This window comes from Diabrotica virgifera, chromosome 7 (assembly GCF_917563875.1).
Source record: "Diabrotica virgifera virgifera chromosome 7, PGI_DIABVI_V3a".
Lineage (NCBI taxonomy): Eukaryota > Metazoa > Arthropoda > Insecta > Coleoptera > Chrysomelidae > Diabrotica > Diabrotica virgifera.
In genome coordinates this window covers 116,679,199-116,704,235 of record NC_065449.1, presented here as the reverse complement: position 1 = coordinate 116,704,235, position 25,037 = coordinate 116,679,199, and the positions used below count along the sequence as shown (strand labels likewise).

The 25,037-nt window shown below is 35.3% G+C and overlaps 1 protein-coding gene across 3 annotated transcripts in view; it reads right to left on the bottom strand.

Annotated features, from left to right (window-relative positions):
- LOC114326772 (S-adenosylmethionine synthase) overlaps window positions 1-25,037 on the bottom strand; it is an 84,860-nt gene that overhangs the window by 44,205 nt on the left and 15,618 nt on the right. For all 3 annotated transcript variants that reach the window (XM_050655958.1, XM_028275202.2, XM_028275201.2), the window contains exon 2: window positions 2,155-2,445. In XM_050655958.1, coding sequence (XP_050511915.1) covers window positions 2,155-2,266 — 112 coding nt within the window. In that variant the 5' untranslated portion in view covers window positions 2,267-2,445. The remainder of the gene's footprint in view (window positions 1-2,154; window positions 2,446-25,037) is intronic.

Here is a 25,037-nt window from a genome sequence, read left to right as displayed (position 1 = left end):
TGTATATTATCTACCTTTAAGTAGATTTGGCAAATATGCAAATTGGATATTTTCTATACAAAACAACGCAAAGATGTAAAATTTTGCATATTTTACGAAAGTGTGCCCATATAACTTTGATGTATAATGAAATTTCAGTTGTAACTATAGATACTCGTTAAATAAATCAAGAAATAGCTCAAAATTCCCAATATTTAATTTTGTTTTAAAATCTCTAGATATTATAGTTTTGTCCTTGAATATAAGGGTAGAGAACCTACCAGTTTATACCTAAATTTAATATAGGGATTGTCACTTCTAAAAATTCCTTTTGTTGTAAGATTAACACGTGCCGTTGGAATTGTTAAAAAAATAGTGCATCCATCGCAGGCCCTTTATCACCGACCCTGCATGGAACCACTACAAACCAAGATTCGGCCAGATGCAGCGCTATGCATGTCGTTCTTGTGGAGCCAAGATTTTACAGCTGTGCTGCTGCCGTATTTTTCCGGCTACTGCTAGCGTCAATCTCTCGCCCGCGGAGCCGTACGCTAAGAGCACTTTATTGTAAGATTGTTCATTGAATTCCATGAAATCAACTTTAACTTAAGAATATCCGTCAGAAAAATGTGCAATGATGACAGTAAAATTCTCATGTTAGTGATCCCATAGTAAATCACGAGAAAAAAAACCTGATACTATCCCGACAGGGGAAGTATTTGCTCTTGCATTTAGTTTACTCTCAAAATTAACACCAACTTTTATTTTACATGCAAGAGATTTTAAAATATGCATGAAGTATGCTCGATATGTTATTGACTTACTAGGTAATCATGGTATTTTCTTTCTTTTGATTTGATCTGGTTAGCCATGTTAAAAGAGGAAATCGATAGAAAGAAAGTACCACGATTATTAAGTCAATAACATATCCAGGATAAATATCTATATTTTAAAATAACATACGCACGGGCGCCCATATAAAAATTTTTAGGAGGGGGGCAGACGTGAAGATGTTGCACATAATATTTTGTATACTTTGGATAACCATAAATATATAGTTTAATGATCCGAAAAGTTAGGGGGGGGCACGGCCCCCCCTGCCCATGGGAATGGGCACCCATGAACATACGTATAAAGTCTAGTATTAATTTTGAGAATACACTAAATGTAAGATCAAATTTTCCATCATGATTTACTAAGGCATTACTAACACGAGAATTTTACTGTCATCATCGCATGTGGTTATCTTTTTAAAGACAAACCACATGATAAAATGTTTCTGACGGATATTCTTAAGTTAAAGTTGATTTCATGTAATCGCATGAACTATCTTCCAATAAAGTCGTACAAGGAAGACAACTCAAAAAAAATTGGCAATTAATTTTAAAGTAATCTTATTTAAAATGTAGGTATAATAACATAACAAGTATGAATTATCAATATGAATGAGACAGATAAAATTAGATAGAATTTTCTTAAAAAGCAACAACACAAAATTTGTTTAATTTATAAATGTTTTGTAAATTTGAGAACCATTTCCGAAGTGGAAATCAAAACGTCGAGTAAACTTAATTTTAAAGTAAAATTGTGGCTGATTCCCACCAAAAATACTAAATTGCAAAATTAATCAGTCCAGATCTCACTTCCTTTATTTTATTAAAAAAATGTTCACAATTTTTTAAAATATATAGTAGCTACGCTAAAATTACCGCTTTTCAATTCTTATCTAATCTAACTCATATAGTAATGGGGTATTTCCTGATAAATTAAAATTCAGAATGAATGTGACGTAGTTCGAAAAACCTGATTGATCGCAATTAGCAATTATTACAATCTCTTTGACGGTACGTTCAACGTTGCAAATTTGTAAACAAAAACAATCCCTTCCCAGCACCGGAGGGCAAAATATCGACGACAAAACAAACATGACCTTATTGCGTTAGAATTTCGCTGAGTTGATCGGCAATATCGTTGGAAGCACGTGTTAGCGGTGTACGTTGACAATAATTTTCACTTTCAGTATGAATTTCTCGAAAGAACAATAACATAATATCCAATGACAGTTGTTAAGACTGCACGCGAGTTAAAAATAAAATTGTCTGTGTTAGTGAGCCATGCGGCTGCTCGAACACATTGTATTCTACCGCCATTTTAATGAAAATAAAACGTACTAACCTGGATGTCCCTCTCCGACGGATTCGGATGTGAAGAGAAATTCAGCACCATCCGCCATTTCGTAGCCGGAATGGCCGTTTGAATATCCATTTGTCGATGTTGTTTCTGGCATTCTGAACCTCGATGTTTCGCAGACCACTGATCACTGTACTTGTACTTCTTTCTTTAGTTACTTTGGAAAAGAGACGGAATATACGGGGACGGCGCTACTTATAACCTCTGCTACGACCACGTGATTGAATTCGCTGTGGGTATTGGCGGCGCGGTGGCGTCTTTCGGCAGAATTACGCTCTGAAATAAATAGATGCATTTAAAAATTAATTTCGGGAAATTTACATAATAAATAGGTTTGTCAATAACTACACAATGATTATTTTGTATTTTGTATGATATTGACTAAAAAGTGATTCAGCTTTTTATTTTACAATCAAAACTAAGGGTAGAGTCATGGGCGCGCCGACAACGGGGTGCAAGGTGCAAGCGGATAGCGGATGCAGTTGCACCCCCTGTCCGGAAAGAAAGTACATTAAAAAATGTATGTACATTGTACATATCTATATTATAGGTATGTATGTTTCTATAATATGAATATGTATGTACTTATATAGGTCGGTACAAATATTATGCGAGTCAAATTGTTCGCGAAGAGCCGAAGAGCGCAAAATGTTTGCAAATGATTGCAACTGTTAGCAAACAATTTTATTTGCTTGGTGTAGACAGATTTCAAACGTTTGCAATGGTTTGGCATGGTTCAGTCGGCTGTCGTTACTTCAAAGGGATTCGTTATTTGTGTGTGTTTGGTGAAGACACTAGATTTTATAGTCTGTGATATTAGAAAGGAATAATTTGTTTTCGGTGAGCGATTAGTAGAGTCTTTAGAGTCTTTTTTGTTTTTTACATACAAAAAAAAGACCGGGATAATGAGAAATGTTTTGGAATTGATTGAATTTTACAAAAGAAAACCACAAATTATGGAATGCTGGCCATAAGCAAGTCAATAGCACCAGAAATGCGAACTAGTGTGGACGTAGTAAAAGCAAAAATAAATTTCCTGTTTTTAAGTAACACAAACATGATTATAAAACCAGTAGCACTTATAACTACTCTTCTCGGAGCCATTTTGTACAAACCAGTCGGAACGATGGCAAATATTTTGCAAAAAACAAGGCAAACTTACTGAAATTGAAATTCGTGAAGTTTGAATGACTTGTTTTTGACAAACTGTGCCAAAACGGCGGGATGAACCACTAGCTGTTCGTTTGTAGCTCGTCACGAACCACGGCCTGTGGATTTTTGTGTGAATGACGTGTTCCTAGTTTGAATTTAGTACTACACATTTCACACGGTGTACTATTGATGAAAACATTGAAAGGGATAAGAAACATGAGAAACACAATGTAATTAAGACCTACCCCAATTACAAATTAAATGAATCATAATTCGCAAAAGTTGTATGAGTTTGCTCATTGATTAATAACTACAGTGGAATATTTATAATCAATGGTTTGATGTAAATATATTTTTCTGCAGCCGTCCGAAAATAAAACTTTCGGTATGATTTATTAAATCGAAAGTACCATTTTACACAACCCGTACCGAAAGTAGATACTTTCGGGACTAATTTTTGCACTTTCGTGACGCTTTTTTTTATTTTCGGGACGATTTTGGGTAGCTAGGTAACGGCTTTGACAATAACATCAACTTTGTATTTTATTATGACAACGCTTGTCATTTAAGATTCGTGTGTGTTATCGCTCAGTTTTTCGTTTTTCAATTCCAAGAAATGGAAATCGGCAGTGAAAGTGAAGCCGAAATGATTACAGATGAGATTAGGGAAACTGTAAATGTAAATAATTGTTATAATTGTGTTATTGATATTCATAAGTAGATTTTTGTAATGTTGAATTCACGAGAGTAACTTTAAAGTGTTTCATAAAAGTTCATAAGTAAAGTTTATTCATATATTATTTTTAACACACAAAACGGCCACAGAAAAAATATTGTACGTAACACGATCCAAAAGTGATTTTACGAGACTCGCAGGATTCCAGAACTCGCCTACGGCTCGCCCTAGAAACTTCCTACTCGTCTCGTAAAATATCACTTTCGAACTTGTTACGTACATTACTATTTCAACGAACTGTACGTGAGAAGGTCGCGAACAGTTCGACTCGCATTATGTGCATCGACCTTATGACCATTTTGATAGAATGCGCTACAGCAGGGGTTCCCAACCGATGGTACGCGTACCACTGGTGGTACGCGAGAAGATTTCAGGTGGTACGCGTGACATGTGTGAATCAAGCGATTACGCTGGACCTCTGTCTGCGAATGTGCCAGTACAGTTGTTGTGCTTCCATATTAATCTATGAAGCAGTTTTTGGTAAACCCTGGAACTTCAAAGGATAGAGTTAAAGACATACCGCAGGCCAATTGGAAATACCACGAAAACTACCTACAGTGTGGATTTATAATTAAGTGTGGCACAAAAATAGTGACAATCCTATTCCTCAATGGGTTGCTTGTTTTGAAACGCATTCGAACCAAAGCATTTAGCCTTCTATGCTGATACATCACCAACACACAAAGCACTCTGATGCGGTTGGTAAGCTGATCGATATTTTTTAAAAGAGAATCTTCTTTTTTTGTATATAGAATTGCAAAGGATGGAAAGCCTTACACAATAATAGGTGAGACCCTTTTACTACCGGCCGCTGTAGAAATGGCCCAAACCGTGTTAGGAGAAAAGTCAGTTAAAGAAATTTAAAAAATATAATTGTCAAACAACACAGTGAAAAGGCGAAATGCTGATATGTCTTCGAATATTGAAGAACAACTTTATTTAAAACTTCAAGAATGCACATACATATTTTGCACTTCAAGTAGACGAAAGCACCGACATAACAAACATAGCACAGCTACTCGCATTTTTACGATTTGATTTTTATAAAGAAGTTATAGAAGAGTTTTTGTTCTGCAAACCACTTGAATCATACACCACAGCGGAACTCATTCTTCTTCTTGATGTGCCTTTCCGTGACGAATGTTGGCGATCATCATGGCAATCTTCACTTTATCTGCAGCAACGCGGAAAAGCTGCACATATGTTGTGTTGAACCAAGTTCTGAGGTTCTTTAACCAAGATGTTCTTCTTCTTCCTGGACCTCGCTTTCCAAATATTTTTCCTTGCAGGATGGCTTGTAGGAGGGCATATCTGGATTCATTTCGCATAATGTGTCCAAAATATTCCAACTTTCAGATTTGATGGTGGTTAGTACTTCTCGGTTCTTCCCCATTCTTCTCATATGTCAGGTAAATTGACAGGGCTAGCAGCAAAAATGAAGATAATTGCTCCTGAATGCCGAAATACACAATGTGTCATACACCGAGAAGAATTAGAATTAGAAGCAATTTAGTAGCTATTTCTAAACAAATAGGATCAGAGGGCTTCCTTCCTCTTCATGTTCCCATCCCTGGTGTTTGGTGGTACGCCAAAATTTTCAAAATATTTCAGGTGGTACGCAGTTGGTAGAAGGTTGGGAAGCCCTGCCTACAGTATAAACGGATTGACTGATTTTAGCAAACGACGTATCGTTAGATTCGTGAAGACACTGCGAGTGAAATAGGCTGGCTATATCATTTTCACGAGAAATCAACAAAGTCGATATTATATGGTAAAAGATTAGAAATTTATTGGTGTATTAAGTTATCATTTGAATAATAACTAGAGGCGTCTAGGTTGCTGACCAAATTTATTCATCACCTTGTCAAAACTCAGTATTCTTCTAATCTCTTTTCTTATGAACACTAAGCATACAGAGGTCACAGTCTCACACTTTCCATATCGTTGAGCGATTTCACGTATTTACCCATCGTAACGTGCTATTTAAATATAATTTTAATGCTTCATGTTGTTGCTGGAATAATAGTTAAAACAATTTTGCTTTTCTCATACACCCTGGGTAAACGTAGTAGCTTGAGCAATCACATCTACGTATTTAACAACAGATTCATTTAAAATCTCATTATCAGCTTCATTTGTTTTAATTACCTCGTATCATGTGGTAATTTCGCCAATAAAATTATGGAGAATTGTTTAATTTTCTCATATTCTCTGGGTGAAGCTGCATATTATGCGAAAATGCTTTCTTGTGTGTTTAAAAAATCGGTTTTTTTTACTGAAATAATAGAATTTAAGTATGGAATAAATACAGATATTTTGAAAATTCTTCCACAGTTACAGATTGCTTGTAATAGTGTTGCCCAAAATCGGTCTTGGTCTTGTTCTTGCATTTTTGCAAGACCAAGACCGCCTAATTTTAGCAAGACCAAGACTGACCCTGCAAGATTTGAGCAAGAACAAGACTAACCCTGCGAGACTCTTGCGTCTTGCAGTTAGGACCGAGTGTAAAAAATTTGTAAAATTGGACTTATGCGCATTATGAACAATTCCATAAGCATACATAGCGAATCAAAATATCCATTAAAAGAACACTTGACACATTTGATACGAACTCAGAGGTCATACATAAGTACCTACAATGTAAAAATAAAACATTTTGAACATTCTTTCACAGCAGACAATTTCTTCGCTCTGAAATTGTATCCAAACATTTTCAAAATTTATGTCATCTTAGCTTAGCTGATAAAAAATATACTGAATAATAGTTTCTGAAATGTCTTGTGCATTTAGTTCTTGTACCGGTACAAGAATCCAAGGAATTCTTTACACATTAAAATTTTTTACTATCTTTATCGTAACATAGATATAGAAATCGAAAACACCAACACCAAAATTGATAATTGTTCTTTGCCGCTAATATCAGCAGTCTGATTAGTTAAAACCGAAAAAGCCTAAGGTCTGTAAAAACAGAACACTGTTGATTTTTCACGATGTAGATTATGTCGTACACCATACTACCCTAATTTTACACCAAGTGACTTAAAAGTCTATTAAAAGTAATTTTTTTAATAATCCTTTCTAAACATACCGATTTTTGACTGGAAAATTAGTTTTGTGTTTTATATTGGTTAATAGTAGGCATGTGTAGAGGCAGATACATCTCCCTGAAAATAATCCTGACGGCGCCTATGGGTAGAGTTATATACAGATCAATATGAGGCGGCTCAACAACATAAACATATCAAAAGCATTATAATAATTGTTATAGGATTAATATTAGACAATTAAGTTAAAACAGCTTCCCAAAAACTAAATCAAGTTTGAAAGGGTCCAAGAAATGATTAAAAAAAGGTAGATATAACAAAAACGATTGTTGCACAATATTTACTAATGTTTCTCGTTTTTCTCTATTTACCTAATGTTTCTCGGAAGAAGACCATTTAAAACATAATCAGTGTATAATCTACAATTACAAGAATAAAATAACAGACACGTTAAGGTAGGATCAGGAGGATACCACCAACAATACGTGTAGAGAGTGGTCAGGATTGCGCCTGCCTGATTTATGTGGTTTGTTTTGTAAAACACGGATACCGTTTTAACAAGGTTTTAACAGCGTAATACGCGACCTATCTAAACATTTGCGTATTAAAAAATTACCAACATCTAACGAATTTTTTACGGAAATGAAGCCACAAAAATGTTAAATAGACGCTATCCAAACCATTGGCAATTGAAATCAATTAAAAGTAAAAAGTTGATTTGAAATATAAAATCTGTCTATATATTTAAAAAAGTGATTCGGTTTTAAATACACATACACTGATCAATAAAAACTGATCACTGTGGACGTTTTTCGAAAGAAATGGAACATGATCTTTATAGTCTGCAAAAATAAAATATGGTGTGATATGGTTCTTTACAAAAGATTAAAGAACGGAGGTAAAGAAACTAATAGAATCGAAATGTTTTTAGAATCTGATTCGGATCGGAAAGAGTAACAAAGTAAGTTTAATCTGGCTGTCTGGACATACTGGCATTGAAGGGAACGAAAAAATGGACATACATACTTGCCGGGAGAGGGACAAAAGAGACGGTGCACCGGCTGCACACTATAATAGTACCAGTAGCACCGCGGTGCTACTATATTATAGTGTGCAGAATAAGCCAATTTAGCGGCTTATTCCCAACTAACATAGTAAATTGATATGCCAAATAGTCGGAGAGATAGAAGCGGATTTTGTGCGTGATAAGTAATATGGAAAAACTATACGGGGATATGTTGAATTAGTTGTGTACCTGACTTTCACCAACGACCGGAAACCAGAGTTGGGGCCAAGGGTAGTTATAAGGGGTCAAAGTCGCGGATTTTATTATTTTTTTTTATGACGCTCATGATCGAGATAGTGCACCAAAATTTGGGAATAAGTAGGTCATGACGTAACTAAGTTAAATATCTAGGGGCGTAATGCTGCGTGGCCGACAAAGGGGTGGGGGTAGGGGTGAATATAAAAAATATAAAGGGTTTTTTGCGACGTTCGTGATTGAGATAGTGGACCAAAATTTGGGAATAAGTAGATCATGACATTACTAAGTAAAATCCCCAGAGCCGGAAACCAGAGTTGGGGATGAGGGTAGTTATAAGGGGTCAAAGTCGACGTTTTTATTATTTTTTTTTGTGGCGCTCATGATCGAGAGAGTGCACCAAAATTTGGGAATAAGTAGGTCATGACGTAACTAAGTAAAATCTCCAGGGGTGGCACACTGCGTTGTCGACAAAGGGGTGGGGCAGGGGTGAATACAAAAAAATATAAGGGGTTTGTTTGCGACGTTCGTGATTGAGAGAGTGCACCAAAATTTGGAAATAAGTAGACCATGACATAACTAAGTAAAATCATCAGAGCCGGAAACCAGAGTTGGGCGTGAGGGTAGTTATAAGGGGTCAAAATCGCCGTTTTTATTATTTTTTTTTGTAACGCTCATGATCGAGAGAGTGCACCAAAATTTGGGAATAAGTAGGTCATGAGGTAACTAAGTACAATCTCCAGGGGTGGAACGCTGCGTGGCCGATAAAGGGCTGGGGGTAGGTGTGAATATAAAAAATATATGGGATTTTCTGCGACGTGCTAGATTGAGATAGTGCACCAAAATTTGGGAATAAGTAGACCATGACTTAGCTAAGTAAAATTCCCAGACCCGGAAACCAGAGTTGGGGATGAGGGTAGTTTTAAGGGGTCAAAGTCGCAGTGTGTATTATTTTTTTTGTGACCCTGCACAACATTTGTCCCCACGCAGCGTTCCGCCCCTGGAGATTTTACTTAGTAATGTCATAACCTACTTACTCCCAAATTTTGGTGCACTATCTCCATCATGAGCGCCACAAAAAAAATAATAAAAACCGCGACTTTTACCCCTTCTAACTACCCTCGTCCGCCACTCTGGTTTCCACCTCTGGGGATATTACTTAGTTATATCATGGTCTACTTATTCCCAAATTTTGGTGCACTATCTCAATCACGAACGTAGCAAAAAACCCCTTATATTTTTTTATATTCACCCCTGCCCCACCCCTTTGTCGGCCACGCAGCGTTCCACTCCTGGAGATTTTACTTAGTTACGTCATGATCTACTTATTCCCAAATTTTGAGCGTCATAAAAAAATAATAAAAACCGCGACTTTGACCCCTTATAACTACCCTCGGCCCCAACTCTGGTTTCCGGCCGTTGGTGAAAGTCATGTACACAACTAATTCAACATATCCCCGTATAGTTTTTCCATATTACTTATCACGCACAAAATCCGCTCCCAGCTCTTAGACTAAAAGTATTAATTTGTAAAATTAAAATAATAAATCTTCCGATTTATGCGCTTTATTTACTTTGTATAGATTTACCAGCTCTGTAATATAATATAAGTTATACACCGCATTCTTCGGTAGACCGCAAGCTTTAGTAGAAACGCGACGATAGACCACATACCTTAGTAGCACCAGAGACGGCACTACTACAGTATTGTTATTGTTATTATATGCTAATGTGGCGACACGCTTCAATTACTATTTTACTATTTTTTTAATTGCTAATTTTAAATATTAACTTTCCTTTCTAAACAAAATAATATGGGTCAAATAAAAGTCACATGTGTTTCGTTCCTAATATACAAACCATATGCATAGAAGGGCCTGTTAAGTTTTAAGAAGCGAAATATATCCCTTTTCAGGTAAAATGCCTTTGCAGTTTTTAAAAACACCAGATCTAATAAATTGTCGCCTGTCTGGCCATATGGTAGAACCACATACTGACAGATTAGTGTTTGTGGTCTAGTTCAGTAGAGTCAAAGCGGGCACCCCGTGCGGTCACACCCTCCTAAAATAACAAACCCTCTTTCGAGACATTTTCACGTTCTTTTTACCGATTGAAATAAATATATTATTGACAGACAGTTTGTTGTTTTTACATTTATTTTAATTTCATTTAATTGTTTCCGCGGACAATAAGGTTATTACACGCAACTCAACCACGACCACGGAACATTACTATGTATATTGTATAGTATTGTTATAACAAAGAAACATTCGTAGACCCAAAACCTTTCGGTGGCATAGCAAGAAGCGCCAAAAGAACGATATCGATATCGAACAGGGTGGAATGGATGAAACATAACCACTGGTACGAACAAACGGGTCTCAGACGCGTTTCTGGAAGATATCCAGAAAGTTACTAGATTAGATATGAATAGGAATGATCTGTAAATTATTGTAGGTCTCCTAATAGATCAGGGCATTTAGCACAAAATAAATTTATTTTATAAATACAGCATCTAGAGAATTACAACTTTTGCATTGTGTTCGGGATGACGTCAGGAAAAAAGTCTACTATACAAAAATGGGTGGAAATTAATAATTGCACATTAAAGTGCATAACATGCCTCCAAAAGTGCATAAATGTGTCAACATAAATATATTAAGGGCCATAGTTTGTTATTCAGGGGATTTTTAAGGTCACTAAACACGAATATGTAATCATATCTAACCCACGAACCACCTGGTGCTTAGGATTACTGCTAAGGCATGTCATCTGAATTTCGAGGGGTTTCAGCGCTCAATTGATGCAGACAGATTACTTGGAGTTTTTTTGGACCGCTAAACACGAATACGTTATAAGCACTGGTCTCCGGAGCACATGGTGCCCAGGGTCACTGCTGACGCTGAGGCACGTCATCGTCTGGAGTTTCGTAGGGTGACTGATATGGCTTTCACTCTTTGAATTTCGAGGCTTTCCGAAACTAAATTGAAACAAATAGATTATTTGGGGTTGCTGAACACGAATACGCCATCAGAACCGACGTCCGAAAACCAAAAAGCCTCGAAATTACAGAAGATGGCGTGTATTCAGTTACCCTGGCCACTAGGTGCTCCGGGGGTCAGTTTTGATGTCATATTTGTGTTCAGCAACCCCAAAACTCCCCCGAGTAATCTGTTTGTATTAATTTAGTGCCGAAAACCCACGAAACTCCAGAAGATGACGTGCCTCAGCAGTGACTCTGGGCACCAGGTGCTTCGGGGGTCGGTTCTGATGACGTATTTGTGTTCAGCCATCCCAAAAACCCCCGAGTAATCTGTTTGCATCAATTTAGTGCCGAAAACACCCGAAACTCCATGACGTGCCTTGGCAGTAACCCTGGGCACTAGGTGAATCAAGTTCAGTTCTGATTGCCTATTCGTACAGTGATCCCAAAAGCATCCTGAATAACAATATCTGGCCCGTTATAATATATACTTATTTTGACATGTTTATGCACTTTTGAATGCATTTTATGCACTTTAAAGTGCAATTATGCATTTCTACCCATTTTTGTATATATAGTAGACTTTTTTCCTGACGTCATCCTGAACACAATGCAAAAAGTTGCAAGTCTTTAGGTGCTGTATTTAAAAATCGATTTATTAAGGTGTTTTTTATTGCTACAGCACGTTAACAAAATCGAACAACAGAGAGTGCGAATTTCAGATTCTGTCAGGCTGAATACGACTGACATACAGCTAAATCATAATAAATTCGGTTAGTTTATAATAAATGCGTTTTACTAATGTGGCGTAGTTAAAGTTATTTCATATAAGGGCTTACTCAATTGAAATATATCTGTAATAACCTTGTTATGATATTAAGCGATGTATATCTTAAACGTCACAAACCCAATGTTATCGTTAATTCAAGAATTTTATCAATGTTTATTAGACATTGGTGAATTTTCTGCGCAATATTTAGTATTTGCGATAAAATAAAATAAGATACGCTAAGTCATTCAATAATCAGTTGCAACATTTGGAAGACTAAGGTCCAGCACCCACTACGCAAGACGCAACTATTTTAAAACAACGGTTGAAAACTATTTGGAAACCAGTTTCAGGCGGATGGCCTCGTGGACGAATTCCCATGCTTTTGGTTAAAAAAAATTGTAGGTCTTGTTCAAATTTTTCAATGAAAATGATAAACTGGGCTCAAGGGACCTTCATTTGTCACCCATCACTCTCTTCGTAAAAGCCTACTATTCTACTGAAAATATGTTTTGAAAAAGTTTTGTGACCGCTGACTCATGAATAAGAAACAAGGCCCGATACAGCCACATCACAAAGACTACTGGAAACGGCAGAGATGAGAGTACTGAGAAGAATTACAGGACATACGCTGGAGAGATTGAAAGAGGAGTGAAGACATTAGAAGACAATATAACGTACACTGTATAAACGAATGGACACTAAATGGAAAAAAAAGAATGGAATAACCACATAACCAGAATGGGGAGACACGTGTGGTCAAAATAGCAAGAGATAAATCACCAATCGGTAGAGAAGTATCGGCCGACCACGCAAAAGATGGAGTGACAATCTTCCATAGAGGTATCAATCCGCCAATGAACAAGCAGAATTACTTATAAAGAGGAAGAAGAAGAAGACTAATGCACTGCACTGCTTCACCAACAAAGATTAAATGATTTTTAATTGCAATTTAAATATCATATAAAAAATTACGAAAGACAGTTGCACTACCACCGAGACTATACAACATGCACAATAGGCAGGGCCGTAGCTACGATGTTGGGGGCCCCGGGGCAAACGTAATCTGAGGGCCCCCTACCCCTTAGCGCAAGGGGGGTTTGGAAAAATGTTTGATATTTAACCCCTTGAAAACGCATTTTCCCTCCTGTGTGAACACCACACTCTCTTCTTTCTTCAGCATTTCTTGCAATAATTATAAAATTAGCAGTGCTAATGAATACATCTTCATCTGTATCTGACATTGTTGACGGATCATCAACAAATGCGTTCAAACGCTACAATATAATTGGTCTTACTTTGTAGCGAACGAATAACCAAGCGAACTACCAAGCAAACGTAAATGCGCCTTAAGCAACTGCAATGTAAGCCAAACACAGTCAGTGAAGCTGGTCAGTGTAGTGGTGGGACTGATCCTAATGTGCTCATTCTATCTTACCCTTCTTTTCAAAATGTGGTACCATGTGGTTCCTTTCACATACCAAGATGTTTTATTTCGACAAAATATCTAATTTCCTCAGCAACAATTTATATCTTTACGAAAGGTCTCGGGGGCCCCAGCTTAGCCCGGGTCTCCTCTTACAATGGCATTTTAGGTTTTGTTACGCCTAAATAACTAATTTCCTAACTAATAATTTAAATTTTTATGTTACGGTCTCAGGGGTCTTAGCTTAGCTCAGGCCTCAGGGCCCCTGTTCTGTTCCAATTGCATTTTAGTCGAAAAGACTAATTTCGCCAGTGAAAAATTAAGACTTTATGTTATTTTCTTTTTAAAATTGTGTCATTTAAAAATATTTCGTTGATATCGGCTTTTAAATTACATATTTTTATTTTCCTCGTTAAAATCTATGCACGGCCAACCAAAAGGAGGCCTCTGTAGAGCCCCCCTTGGCCGGGGGCCCCGGGGCTCTGCCCCGGTTGCCCCAATGGTAGTTACGGCCCTGACAATAGGGCTTTTCATCGATTGTCATTTGTTTCGAGCTTCTGTCATATGTTGTATAATCTATGTATATGTAATATTAATATATACGGATTATACGACATATGACAGAAGCTCGAAACAAATGAAAGTGAATGAAAAGCCCTATTGCACAAGGATGTTCTTATTCGAAAAGATTGATTGGCAGTGCTGAGCAAACAAAATTACCTGTCCTGTTTCCATGGCAGTTTGTTTTAAATTCTTCGGAAGCATGTTAGTTTAATTATCATTAGGCGTTATCTTTAAGATAAAATGGAATGATTTCGCTGTTTTCATTAGTACATTATACTATTTTAGAATAGTGATAACCTTTACTCTGAAAGTTGAATGATTATCGGCCCACAACTATCATCGTATTTGCTATTGGTAATACAGTACTGACCATCTTATCCAATATTACATAAGTTTAAATTTTTTTTCATACTATAATTTGTTTGTTTTCGGTTTGGATATAAAAAATTTCAATAAATTATGTGTAATATCAAGAAGAGGTCTAACATCAAAACTGTAAATATTCTTAACTCCAGAGATAAATAATTTTTGAGCAACTTCAACTCTGGTACGAAATAAAATAGTAAGATATGGCATAGGGCAGGAGCTATGTCATTATATTAGTGATTCAAGGCTGGAGGAAAATAATCCACACAGGTTTGATATCACACATCTATAGGCGGAAATATCATTCAACCAGCTATAAAAGTGTGATATAGAAAGCAAGGGGAAACTAAGTACTACAGTGGAAAAATCTAAAAATAGACCAATGATTCAGATCGGCAACGAATATTAGAAGATGTTTGAGGCAGGAAAAATCCACACCATCCAAGGAATGAACAGGTAAAATATTGATATCCTCGGAATAAGCAAGATAATATTGCCTGATTTTGGAAAATGAACATTGACAACAAGATATAGCCAAAAACAGCACTGGACTGGTGTCGGAATCATAATAAGCGAAGCTATAGAAACAAGCGTTACAAATGTGGTCTGTCAGTCAGATCGTATGCTACTTCTACAACTGCAAGGAAACCCAATCAAAATAAATATTATACAAATCTATGCTCCAACAACCGATAAGACCGATACTGAGATTAATCAGTTCTTTAGAGATTTATAATTAGACCCACAAAAAACATTAAATAATGATAATAATGGGAGATCTCAATGCAAAAGAGGAAAAAGACAAAGTTGAAAACATCATTGGGGACAATGGACTGTCAAGAACAGAACAATATTGTTATGAATACATGGTTTAAACTACCAGCTCACACGTGAAAATCGTCACAAGACAAAAAAGAAAATTGCATCACATATTTCTACCAACCACACCTTGCTTGTAAACAAATTTAAAAATAAACTAAACATAAGTCAAACTTAATCATTAAAAAAGAAAGAACCAAAACCAGATAAATGTATTTACTTAACAAAAGAAGAAGCGAAGCAAAATATAACAAGTCCCATTAATAAAAAATTTCGATAAAGTAAGAATATACATATTATTCGGGAGTAGGTTAATACATGAGTGGGTTATTTATATTAAATTGGTAAATTTGTATTTCTTAAAATTCTCATATTTCCAGGTATAATGTTAATTCCCTACTTGACTCATATGTATGTAGAACAGTACTCATGCCATTAAGATAAAAAATAAACTTATAATAATTGTTGTAGAAAAAAATTTCTAAATCTAAATCATATTTACGTATTTTTTAATAGGTATATTTAAAAAAGATGAAATATAAATATATTTTATATTATCTTAAAGACAATCCAAATGATATCTATGTATTCCCAAAATTTAAAATACACTGATAAGATAATTGCTTTTATATTTTTGATTTTAAAATTGTATAATCCCGTTATAGACCTGGATCCCGCGTACCAAAAAAAAAGTTGATTAATAGCAAGCTGAAAATTTGTTAATAGCTTAACGGTGTCTAGTCGGGCAAACTTTGATGTATGGGAACACTGGAACAGGGGAAGTTCTAATTGTGGAACAGGTTAAAAATCTTCAACGTCAGACAACGAAAACGTTCCATGTATTGAAACATGTTATATTAAAAACATATATGAAAACGTTCGTAGGAACTTCCAATTGATTTGTTACCATTTCATTACACTCTCATGCAAAAATCAGACTGGCGTTTATCACCAACTGGGCAGTTTATTGAGTGGAACACGAAGAACATGTCAAATGACAGGAATTATATTGGTGATAAATATCAGTCTGATTTTTGCATGAGAGTTTAATGAAACGGTAACAAATCAATTGGAAGTTCTGTCCGACAAAATACATGGGGCGTTCTCGTAACCTGATGTTCCAAATTTTTAAACTGTTCCACAATTAAAACTTCGCCTGTTCCAGTGTTCTCGTACATCAAAGTTTGTCCGACTAGACACCGTTAAGCTATAAACAAATTTTCAGCTTGCTATTAATAAACTTTTTTTTGGTACGCGGAATCCAGGCCTATTAGTTTTCCAAAATTAGTTAATGAACTCACGTTAAGTTGAAAATTAAATTTAAATCAAAATATGTGATTTATTATGTTTCATCACAGTCCCATCAATTGTTAAAGAGATTAGACCAGTTTGTCTGACTTCACACAAGTCAGATTAGGCTATCGAAATACTGGTATAATTTTGCTATACTCGATTTGGAAATGCATGATAGCACATTTTTTACGGTAGAAGATTTATCTTCTTTTTTTTGTATAGACATGACTGTCTGTTTTCATTTTCCTCCAGTAAGTTGTCGTTTCATCGTTTTCGTGGTCTTCCCTCTAATTATCTTCCTATTGGAGAACCCTCCCTCGCTATCTTTACCGTATTTATTGTCATTGATTAGATTGATTAGATAGAACGAAATGGCATATATGCCCTAGCGGCAACTGCTAGCAAAAAGACTAAGTTTTCACTCTAATGGCATATAAAACAACATAATGCTATTCCACATCCCACCAGAATGAAAACAATGGGAACCTTCTCTGGTTACACCTCCGAGGCTTCTACAATTTGCAAGCCATACGGATGCTGAGACCATCCAATTGTAGAAGCCTCGGAGGTGTAACCAGAGAAGGTTCCCACTGTTTTCATTCTGGTGGGATGTGGAATAGCATTATGTTGTTTTATATGCCATTAGAGTGAAAACTTAGTCTTTTTGCTAGCAGTTGCCGCTAGCGCATCTATGCCATTTCGTTCGTTGCAATCCGGGACTGCACGCTGGGGTTTGTTTTGGTTGGATCGGGGAGAGCAGCATATGTGCCTCCTGATGAGAGACTAATAAGTTTCGAAACCGGTGGGGGTGCTTGCAGCACTCTCTGATTGGACTAGAATATGGTTCGGCTGTGTTTTCGTTTTGGAACGAAATTGAAAATGGTTATTCATTTTTGATTTACACTTATTCTGTGTGGAGTATGAAGGAAACCATTCTCGTTGGAACTTTACCGCGCTGAGCAGATGGGACGTGAATTGTAAATTGTAGAATTCCCTCATCTTCCTTAGTCTCAGCATCCGTTGGCTTGCAAATTGTAGAAGCCTCGGAGGTGTAACCAGAGAAGGTTCCCATTGTTTTCATTCTGGTGGGATGTGCAATAGCATTATGTTGTTTTATATGCCATTAGAGTGAAAACTTAGTCTTAAAAAAAAAGGTATAAATACCAGGGAGCAAGGGTCGGAGCGAAGATACAATCCATTGCTCTCCGTAGTGAGCAAACCCTTAGCCTCCTTTCGTGTATAAGTTCATATAAGTACTTTGCTGAGTCGACTTGTAGATTTTCAACTAGTATTGTTGTGATGTATTCTAGTTGTGGGTTCTTGTTATATTGACTTGATCAGTCGTATTTTCCCTACTTGACCTTGAATATTAGTATTGCTACGAAAAAAAACTTCAAACGACGCAATTGCATCGCTCAAGCCAACACCTCAAACAACCTTAAGCTCCAAAGCAGTTTAACTTTAAGACAGTCAATGTCAATACAACAATAATATTCTACATTTTATAAAATTATTGAAAGGAGATACTAAACTAATACAAATCATTGTGGTTTGTGGTGTGTAGTGTGTAGTCCAGTAAGTACGGAGTTTCCAGCGTATGTGAAGGTGGATTTGACCTGTGGTTAATCCTGTTCAACCGGAAGACGAAAAAAAAACCCAGCCTTATGTGTTTTGAAGTAGATTTATGAGGTATATTAAATAATTAGTTGATATACGGTTTCCTGTTGGCAAAGTTAAGTTTTGCAGTTTTAAGTCGTTATCTACTATATCTGATGCTATGAGAACAAAAAGGCACCAATCCAGATTTGAGTCTGGTAAAATATAGATAGCAGTTATATAAAGATGACACCATCATCCTCTGACCTATTCTATTTTCCGAGAAACCCCCAACAAGAAGTTGACGAAAAGAATGACAAAGATATTAATATAGTTCGTGCCTCATGTGACAAGTCATCGTAGAAATATGAGGTAAATCTTTGGTTGGGTATGGGGACGGAAATACACTTTTCAAAGACCACCCTTTTCGGGCATATGTGCTGTGTATTATCGTGAGAATGCATTTTCACATATTCAGGAAACCAACAGTCCCAACTGTCATCATTCATTTATGCTATGACACAGAATAAAATTGTAAAATATTCTTCTTCTTAGGGTGCCTGTCAGTTCCGAACGTTGGCGATCATTCTGGCTATGATGATATTGTTGATTGCTATACGTAATAGTTATGTTGAGGTCTTTGATTAATCCTAGCAAGCCAGGATATTCTTCTTTGTCCTCGTCCTGGACACGAGGTCCCCCTTGTCCTGATTTTTTACGAGATTGCACTGTAAAGAATAGAACAACAATCTGATTCATTAAAATATATTATTGTATACTCAAGGAAATTATCTCCATTTGCACGCGATGGTAGAGGCTATAATATAAATATACAGCAGACGTATACATAACTGAAATACAGGCCCGGCCAGGCTAGACATTTTGACGCCATGGGTAAGATCGGCGACCGCGTCCCCCCTCACAGACCCTTGGTTCACAAAAATTTACTGTCCTCTAAAATTTGCGTGCCCTAAAAATTTTCCGCCCTGGGCAGCCGCTCAATTCGCCCATCCTTGGGGCCGTCCCTACTGAAATAGACAGGTCATTTAAAATGGTTGTGGTTACCTCAAGAATATTTCCTTGAAATTTCCTTAGTGAAACTCCGAATGCTCGTTATTCTCGATTTGTTACCGTGTGATAAATCGAGTAAGTTAGTAACAAAGAAAGATATTCGAAAACAAAATACAGGAAAACATTAATTTATAAGAAAAGATCTCTAAGATCTTTGTTACAGATCTAAGATTTTGCAAAAGCTGAAAACTGTATATTATATCAACAATTAATTAATGTATTATCTGTTAAAAAATTAGCTTTAAGCTTTAATCTTACGGACATTAATGAGTATTTTATTACATAATTATTAGTATATTACGATTCTAAAGATATTTCCATTAAATAATGTTTATAATTTACAACTTTCTACACGATAGTGTAACAGCAATGTATTTTGAACTTATTATATTTTAAAGATTTTTGATAACTTCTTTGTTTGTTGCTAAGCAATATATCTACTATTTGTATTGGTTTAAATAGTGTGACCTAATAATTACGTGTAAACGAGACAATCTTAAATTAGGCGTTGAAATACCCCATGTACTTTCCATAAAATAATAAAAACTTGTTTCAAAATATTTTTCTTAAATGATCGTTTGACCTCTTAGCGAGAAACAACATTAATTATGAAAAATATGGAGATAATGTCCAAATATGGATTAAGAAGCATCATCAAGTTTTTTCAACATATTACATGGTTGGTACTAGAGAAAAGCCACTAAATTTATACAAGAATGGAGTAAGACTCATGGTATTGCTCAATATTTGAGACATTTGTCAAGATCTTATTATTTATGTTTAGCTGTTTTTCTCTGGAAACATGTATTTTTAATATTATTTTTATCTCGCTATGATAGTATTTGGAGTATTTGGAAAAGTATTGAGTATTTATGTATGTTAAGGAAAGATAGGTCCTCTACTTACAATCCTTTAAATTCGTTTTATTACTTAAAGTAAGATGGGGCGACCGGTTTCGCTATTTACAAGTCATACAGCATCGTCAGGCCCACAAGAAATTTAGGCTAAAAACATATTAACTATTGTATGCAAATACCAACAATACTGAAAAGTGTATATAACGATACAAACAGTTAAGAGGACTTTATTAGTTAACAATAGGTGTACTTTAAGTTAAATTAGATTTCAAAGTTAACTTATTAGTTTTAAGTGTGTACCAGCTCCACAGTTGGTTGTTGTTGTTGATTACACAAACATCACACCAGCAACCGTTTCATCATTTATTGAGTATTTATTTAATATTTCATTGTTTAAATATTAATATTTTTAAATACTATGATTCAGTGGCGACGCGTGACTTTTTCTAAAGTGTTACCAAAACCAGATGCAAAAAATCTTATAAAAAAAAATGAAGATATATGGCTAAATGTATATATAGCTTCAATAATATCATTTTGTATATCACTTAAAACTCTCGAAAAAACAGTTGATGTTTCTAGATGTTGGCAAAATTTTTGATCTTTTTTGGCAATTAACAATTATTGTTAACAATTCCCTGTAATTGCCTGGAATGTCAGAGCCGTCGCCCTCAAAACGACCACGAAATGCTTATTCTTGTTTGGCCAAAAAATATACGGTATCTATTATAAGTGTGCTAAGGATATACCTATCTATTTTTTTAACAAACTCATTATGTTTAGCAATATTTGCTTTACAAGCTTGGTTAACAGAACTTTTGATTCTTGTTTTGGCAAACTGAATCAAATTGGGTATACATCTTACATGTAGGTAACGGAGAAATTTCATGTTTCTTTTTTAAAACTCTAAAACTATTTAAATTGTGAACCTGGTCCACCCATTTTTCTGTAGAAACCAGAAGACATGGCCAACAATACAGTCTATTTTTCTTGCAACCGCATAACCAAGGATTTTCACTGTACCAACTAAATTTAAAATATCGAACTACTTTTTTCGATTCTTTTTTTAAATTGTTTAAAATAGGTCTTTCATTTTCAATAATCTCATTTTTTTTCTTCAATCAGAATTACTTTTCAAGTACATATTTGATCGATTACGCAGCGACACTCATCCATGGTGAACTGCTCGCACACTTTTTATAGGTACTGTAACCAAATCTGTTAACAGCCCTACTGATATACACAGCGCGCTTACGCCCATCGCTCCTTCAAAATTTTCAGACACTAGCCGGTCCCGAGCCGCCCGAGCGACAGCGAGATAACCATTCATTGTAACCACAAATGATACTGGTAAACAGAATATAATAAAGTGCAACTGAGTCACATAACTCGCCAATATTTTCGTGTGACTACGAGTAGTTGGCTATTTACTGAATTAGGTACTACATATTAACACATAATATAATAATATATTTCTATTGGTAAAAATATAGATAAATGGAATTATTCATCAATCATCATCATAAAATATTTATTTGCAAGATTTTTAACTGTTACTAATGGTAACAGTGGTTAGATGGACGCTTCGCCAGTGCTATGACTTTATTTAAAAGCTACTCTCATATTTTGACATAGCTTTTGAATAGGAAGAGGACCAGTTTTGACATTAATAACGTCTAAAAAAGCAGCATATTTTTGACACATTATGCGAAACGATAAATCTGATGGATGTAGGTCGTCAAAACATCATGGCAAAAAATATTAGACACAAGAGAATGTCATCTAGCAAATTGTGGAACGGTAGTTGATGAAATTAATTTGATCAATGTGATCGCAAACATCCAAAGAGAATAAGCACTAAAAGAATAAAAGTTGAAGAAGTAATAAGTTAAAAGAATTTTTAGTTATGGTTTTAAAGAAAGATGATGATATTTAAGGTTTAAACAAAATAATAAGGCTTCCAGCAATAATAGTAAACACCAAAATAATACAGTAACCGCCACGCTACTAGTCACACAGATTTCATCGATTGTTATTTGTTTCGAGCTCCTATCATACGTTCTATAATCTGTGTATAATATTAATATACACGGATTATACGACATATGACAGAAGCTCGAAACAAATGACTGTGAATGAAAAGCCCTATTGATCTATTACAGTCCTGGACCCTTCACTTGTTGCAATGTTAATTTTTATGTCTAGTGACGTTTAGAACGTCAGAAAATGTATAGAAATCGAATATTAACATAGAAAGTTGACAATTAATAGAACAGCTGTATTTGACGTTAGTTGTCATTTTGTTAAAGTTGTAAAAGTTTTAAAGTATTGTAATATTCTTGGTGTTTGAATAAATTTATTTTAAAGCAGAGTTACAATACTATTAATTAATGTATTTTTTGTATGGAAATACAATTATTTTGAATAGTTTCTTGACAGTAGCATGACAGAGATGAAAGTCACATCTGAAAACGAACCGGATTAGCCCATAAGCATAGCAATTAGGTGCCTAACCATGTGTCTAGTAGCGTGGTGCTTACGGTATAATTTTGAGTAATGATCGCCCTATTACTGACTATATTTGATTTTCATTATGTGTTGCGGAATAACAAATATTTTGCTGAATAACAAGTTTTAAATAATTCGCAATCAAATATAACAAAACAAAAGATTAAATTATGTATGCCACAGTATTTTTACGAGATATTTTTAATTATGAAAATAATTTTTTCTCATTAATTTTTGTCATATTAATACACATAAATTTGTTATCAGAAAAAAGTGAAAGTACTGAATTATCGTTGATATATATGAAAATATTTCTTAACTCCGTCTATATAAAATAACAATTAAATTAACAATATTTATATTGTTGACTTAAAGTTCAGTAGATCGGTATCTACATAGTTTATTTTTAGATGTATTTGCCTATATACTTTATTTTTATATATTTTTTTATTTTAATTAAACCGATATAACGGACTTGCATAAACAAAATACATGACGAACCTCGTGCTCAGTAACAATTTAAGAATTCAGAGATAGCCCAGTAAATGAACGGAAAATACGGCGATACCGTGTAATTTTCAGGGTCAACTCCGAATTGTATGAAGATTTGGATTTAAGTTCTACTTACCCTCCACTTCTAAGCTGAACTTGTGCCGTTAGTTGCTTTTACTTGAGGGGTGACAGATACACCTTCTTGAGGGTGAAAAAACGTGCGTTTAAAATAAGTCCGGAAATGGATAAGTTGACTAATTCTAAGCAACTTTCGTTCTATAGAGTTTTTTTAACCAAGTCAATACTTTTCGAGTTATTTGCGATTGAAAATCCTTCTTTTTTGACAAAAAAAAACACGTGTTCCGGTTATTTTTCGCAAATAACTCAAAAAGTAAGTATTTGATCGAAAAAATATTCATTGCTTCATTGCTTAATTTTTTGTTTATTTCACGTTAAAATATTCGATTTGGAATTTGACGAATAAGAACGTATTTTTCATGAGCTTCAAGTTTGTTTCTGCTGGGTCTATAGTCTATAGACTTCACGAATACACAATTGTTTGTGTATTTTTATAAACTACATTTTTGCTAAGAATATTTTTTTCGATAAAATTACTTTTGAAATTATTTGCGAACAACAGCCTGAAAACGTGTTTTTTTTTGTCGAAAAATAATTATTTTCAATCGCAAATATCTCGAGAAGTATTGACTTAGGTAAAAAACTCTATAGAACGAAAGTTGCTTAGAATTAGTTAATTTATCCATTTCTGGACTTATTATAAACGCGCGTTTTTTCACCCCCGAGAAGGGGTGACTTTAACCCATCAAGTAAAAGTAACCAACGGCACAAGTTCAAATTTGAAGTGAAGGGTAACTATAACCTAAATCCAAATTTTCATGCAATTCGGAGTTGCCCTGAAAATTACACTCCAAAACGGTCATTTACTGGGCTAAGAGACGAAGTAGTACTTGTTGATAAATGCATATACCTTGGACACCAAATTAAAATAGGCAAGAACGACCAAAGAGCTACATACTGAACTACAAGACCGTGCAGTTTGGATACAAATAGGAGAGGCCTACGTCGTGCAATGGACTTAAAACAGGCTAATGATGATACAACGTAGAATCGAAGGATCCGACGGAAAATTAAGTGCGCACTATCTTGTTTTAACTGAAATATTATCAATTGATACGTCTTAAGACCTTTGCAAATTCTATTTTTTAAGTACAAATTTGACACACCATAATATATTTATGTCCAAAACGGACTTATCTGTACTTTCTTGTTGTTTCTCCATTACTGAGGATCCTGATTTCCTTTAATACTCCATAACAAATTTTCTCCATTGGTCTCTATCTTCAGCTGCTCTAGGGTTTCGCAGAATGAGTGGCCCGCTGAATTCTGAATTTGGTCGGACCATATGGTTGATGCCGTCCTCTTGGTCTTCTCCCAGGAACGTTTCCAGAAACAATTAATCTCTTTAAATTATCGTCACTTGTGCGAACTACGTGACCAAATAACTGTAGAATGCGCTACAGTGATTCGCTCCTTTTAATGTAGAGTTGGTTAAGAATGGAAACGTTTGTCCGATAAGCTGACCAAGGTATGTGCAGCATTCTTTTCCAGCACCACATCTCAAAGGCATCAATTTTTGGCGTTCTTGTGCACGAATAGTCCAGGTTTGAATTACAAGTGCCTTAACTAATCTCGTCTTGAATTTTTGCGAGATGGATCTGTTTTGAGAGATAATTTTCTTAGGGTATCATGACAAAGCGTTCTTTCTGATTATAGCGCCATCTATTAACAATTCGAAAAAATTGTCTTAATAAAAGTCACTTATATTTTTATGAGGAATCCAAATCTGCATTAAAAAATGGGGGACACTATTTCAGATTTCAAAGTTGCCTCCAGTCATTCCCCGCTTTAGT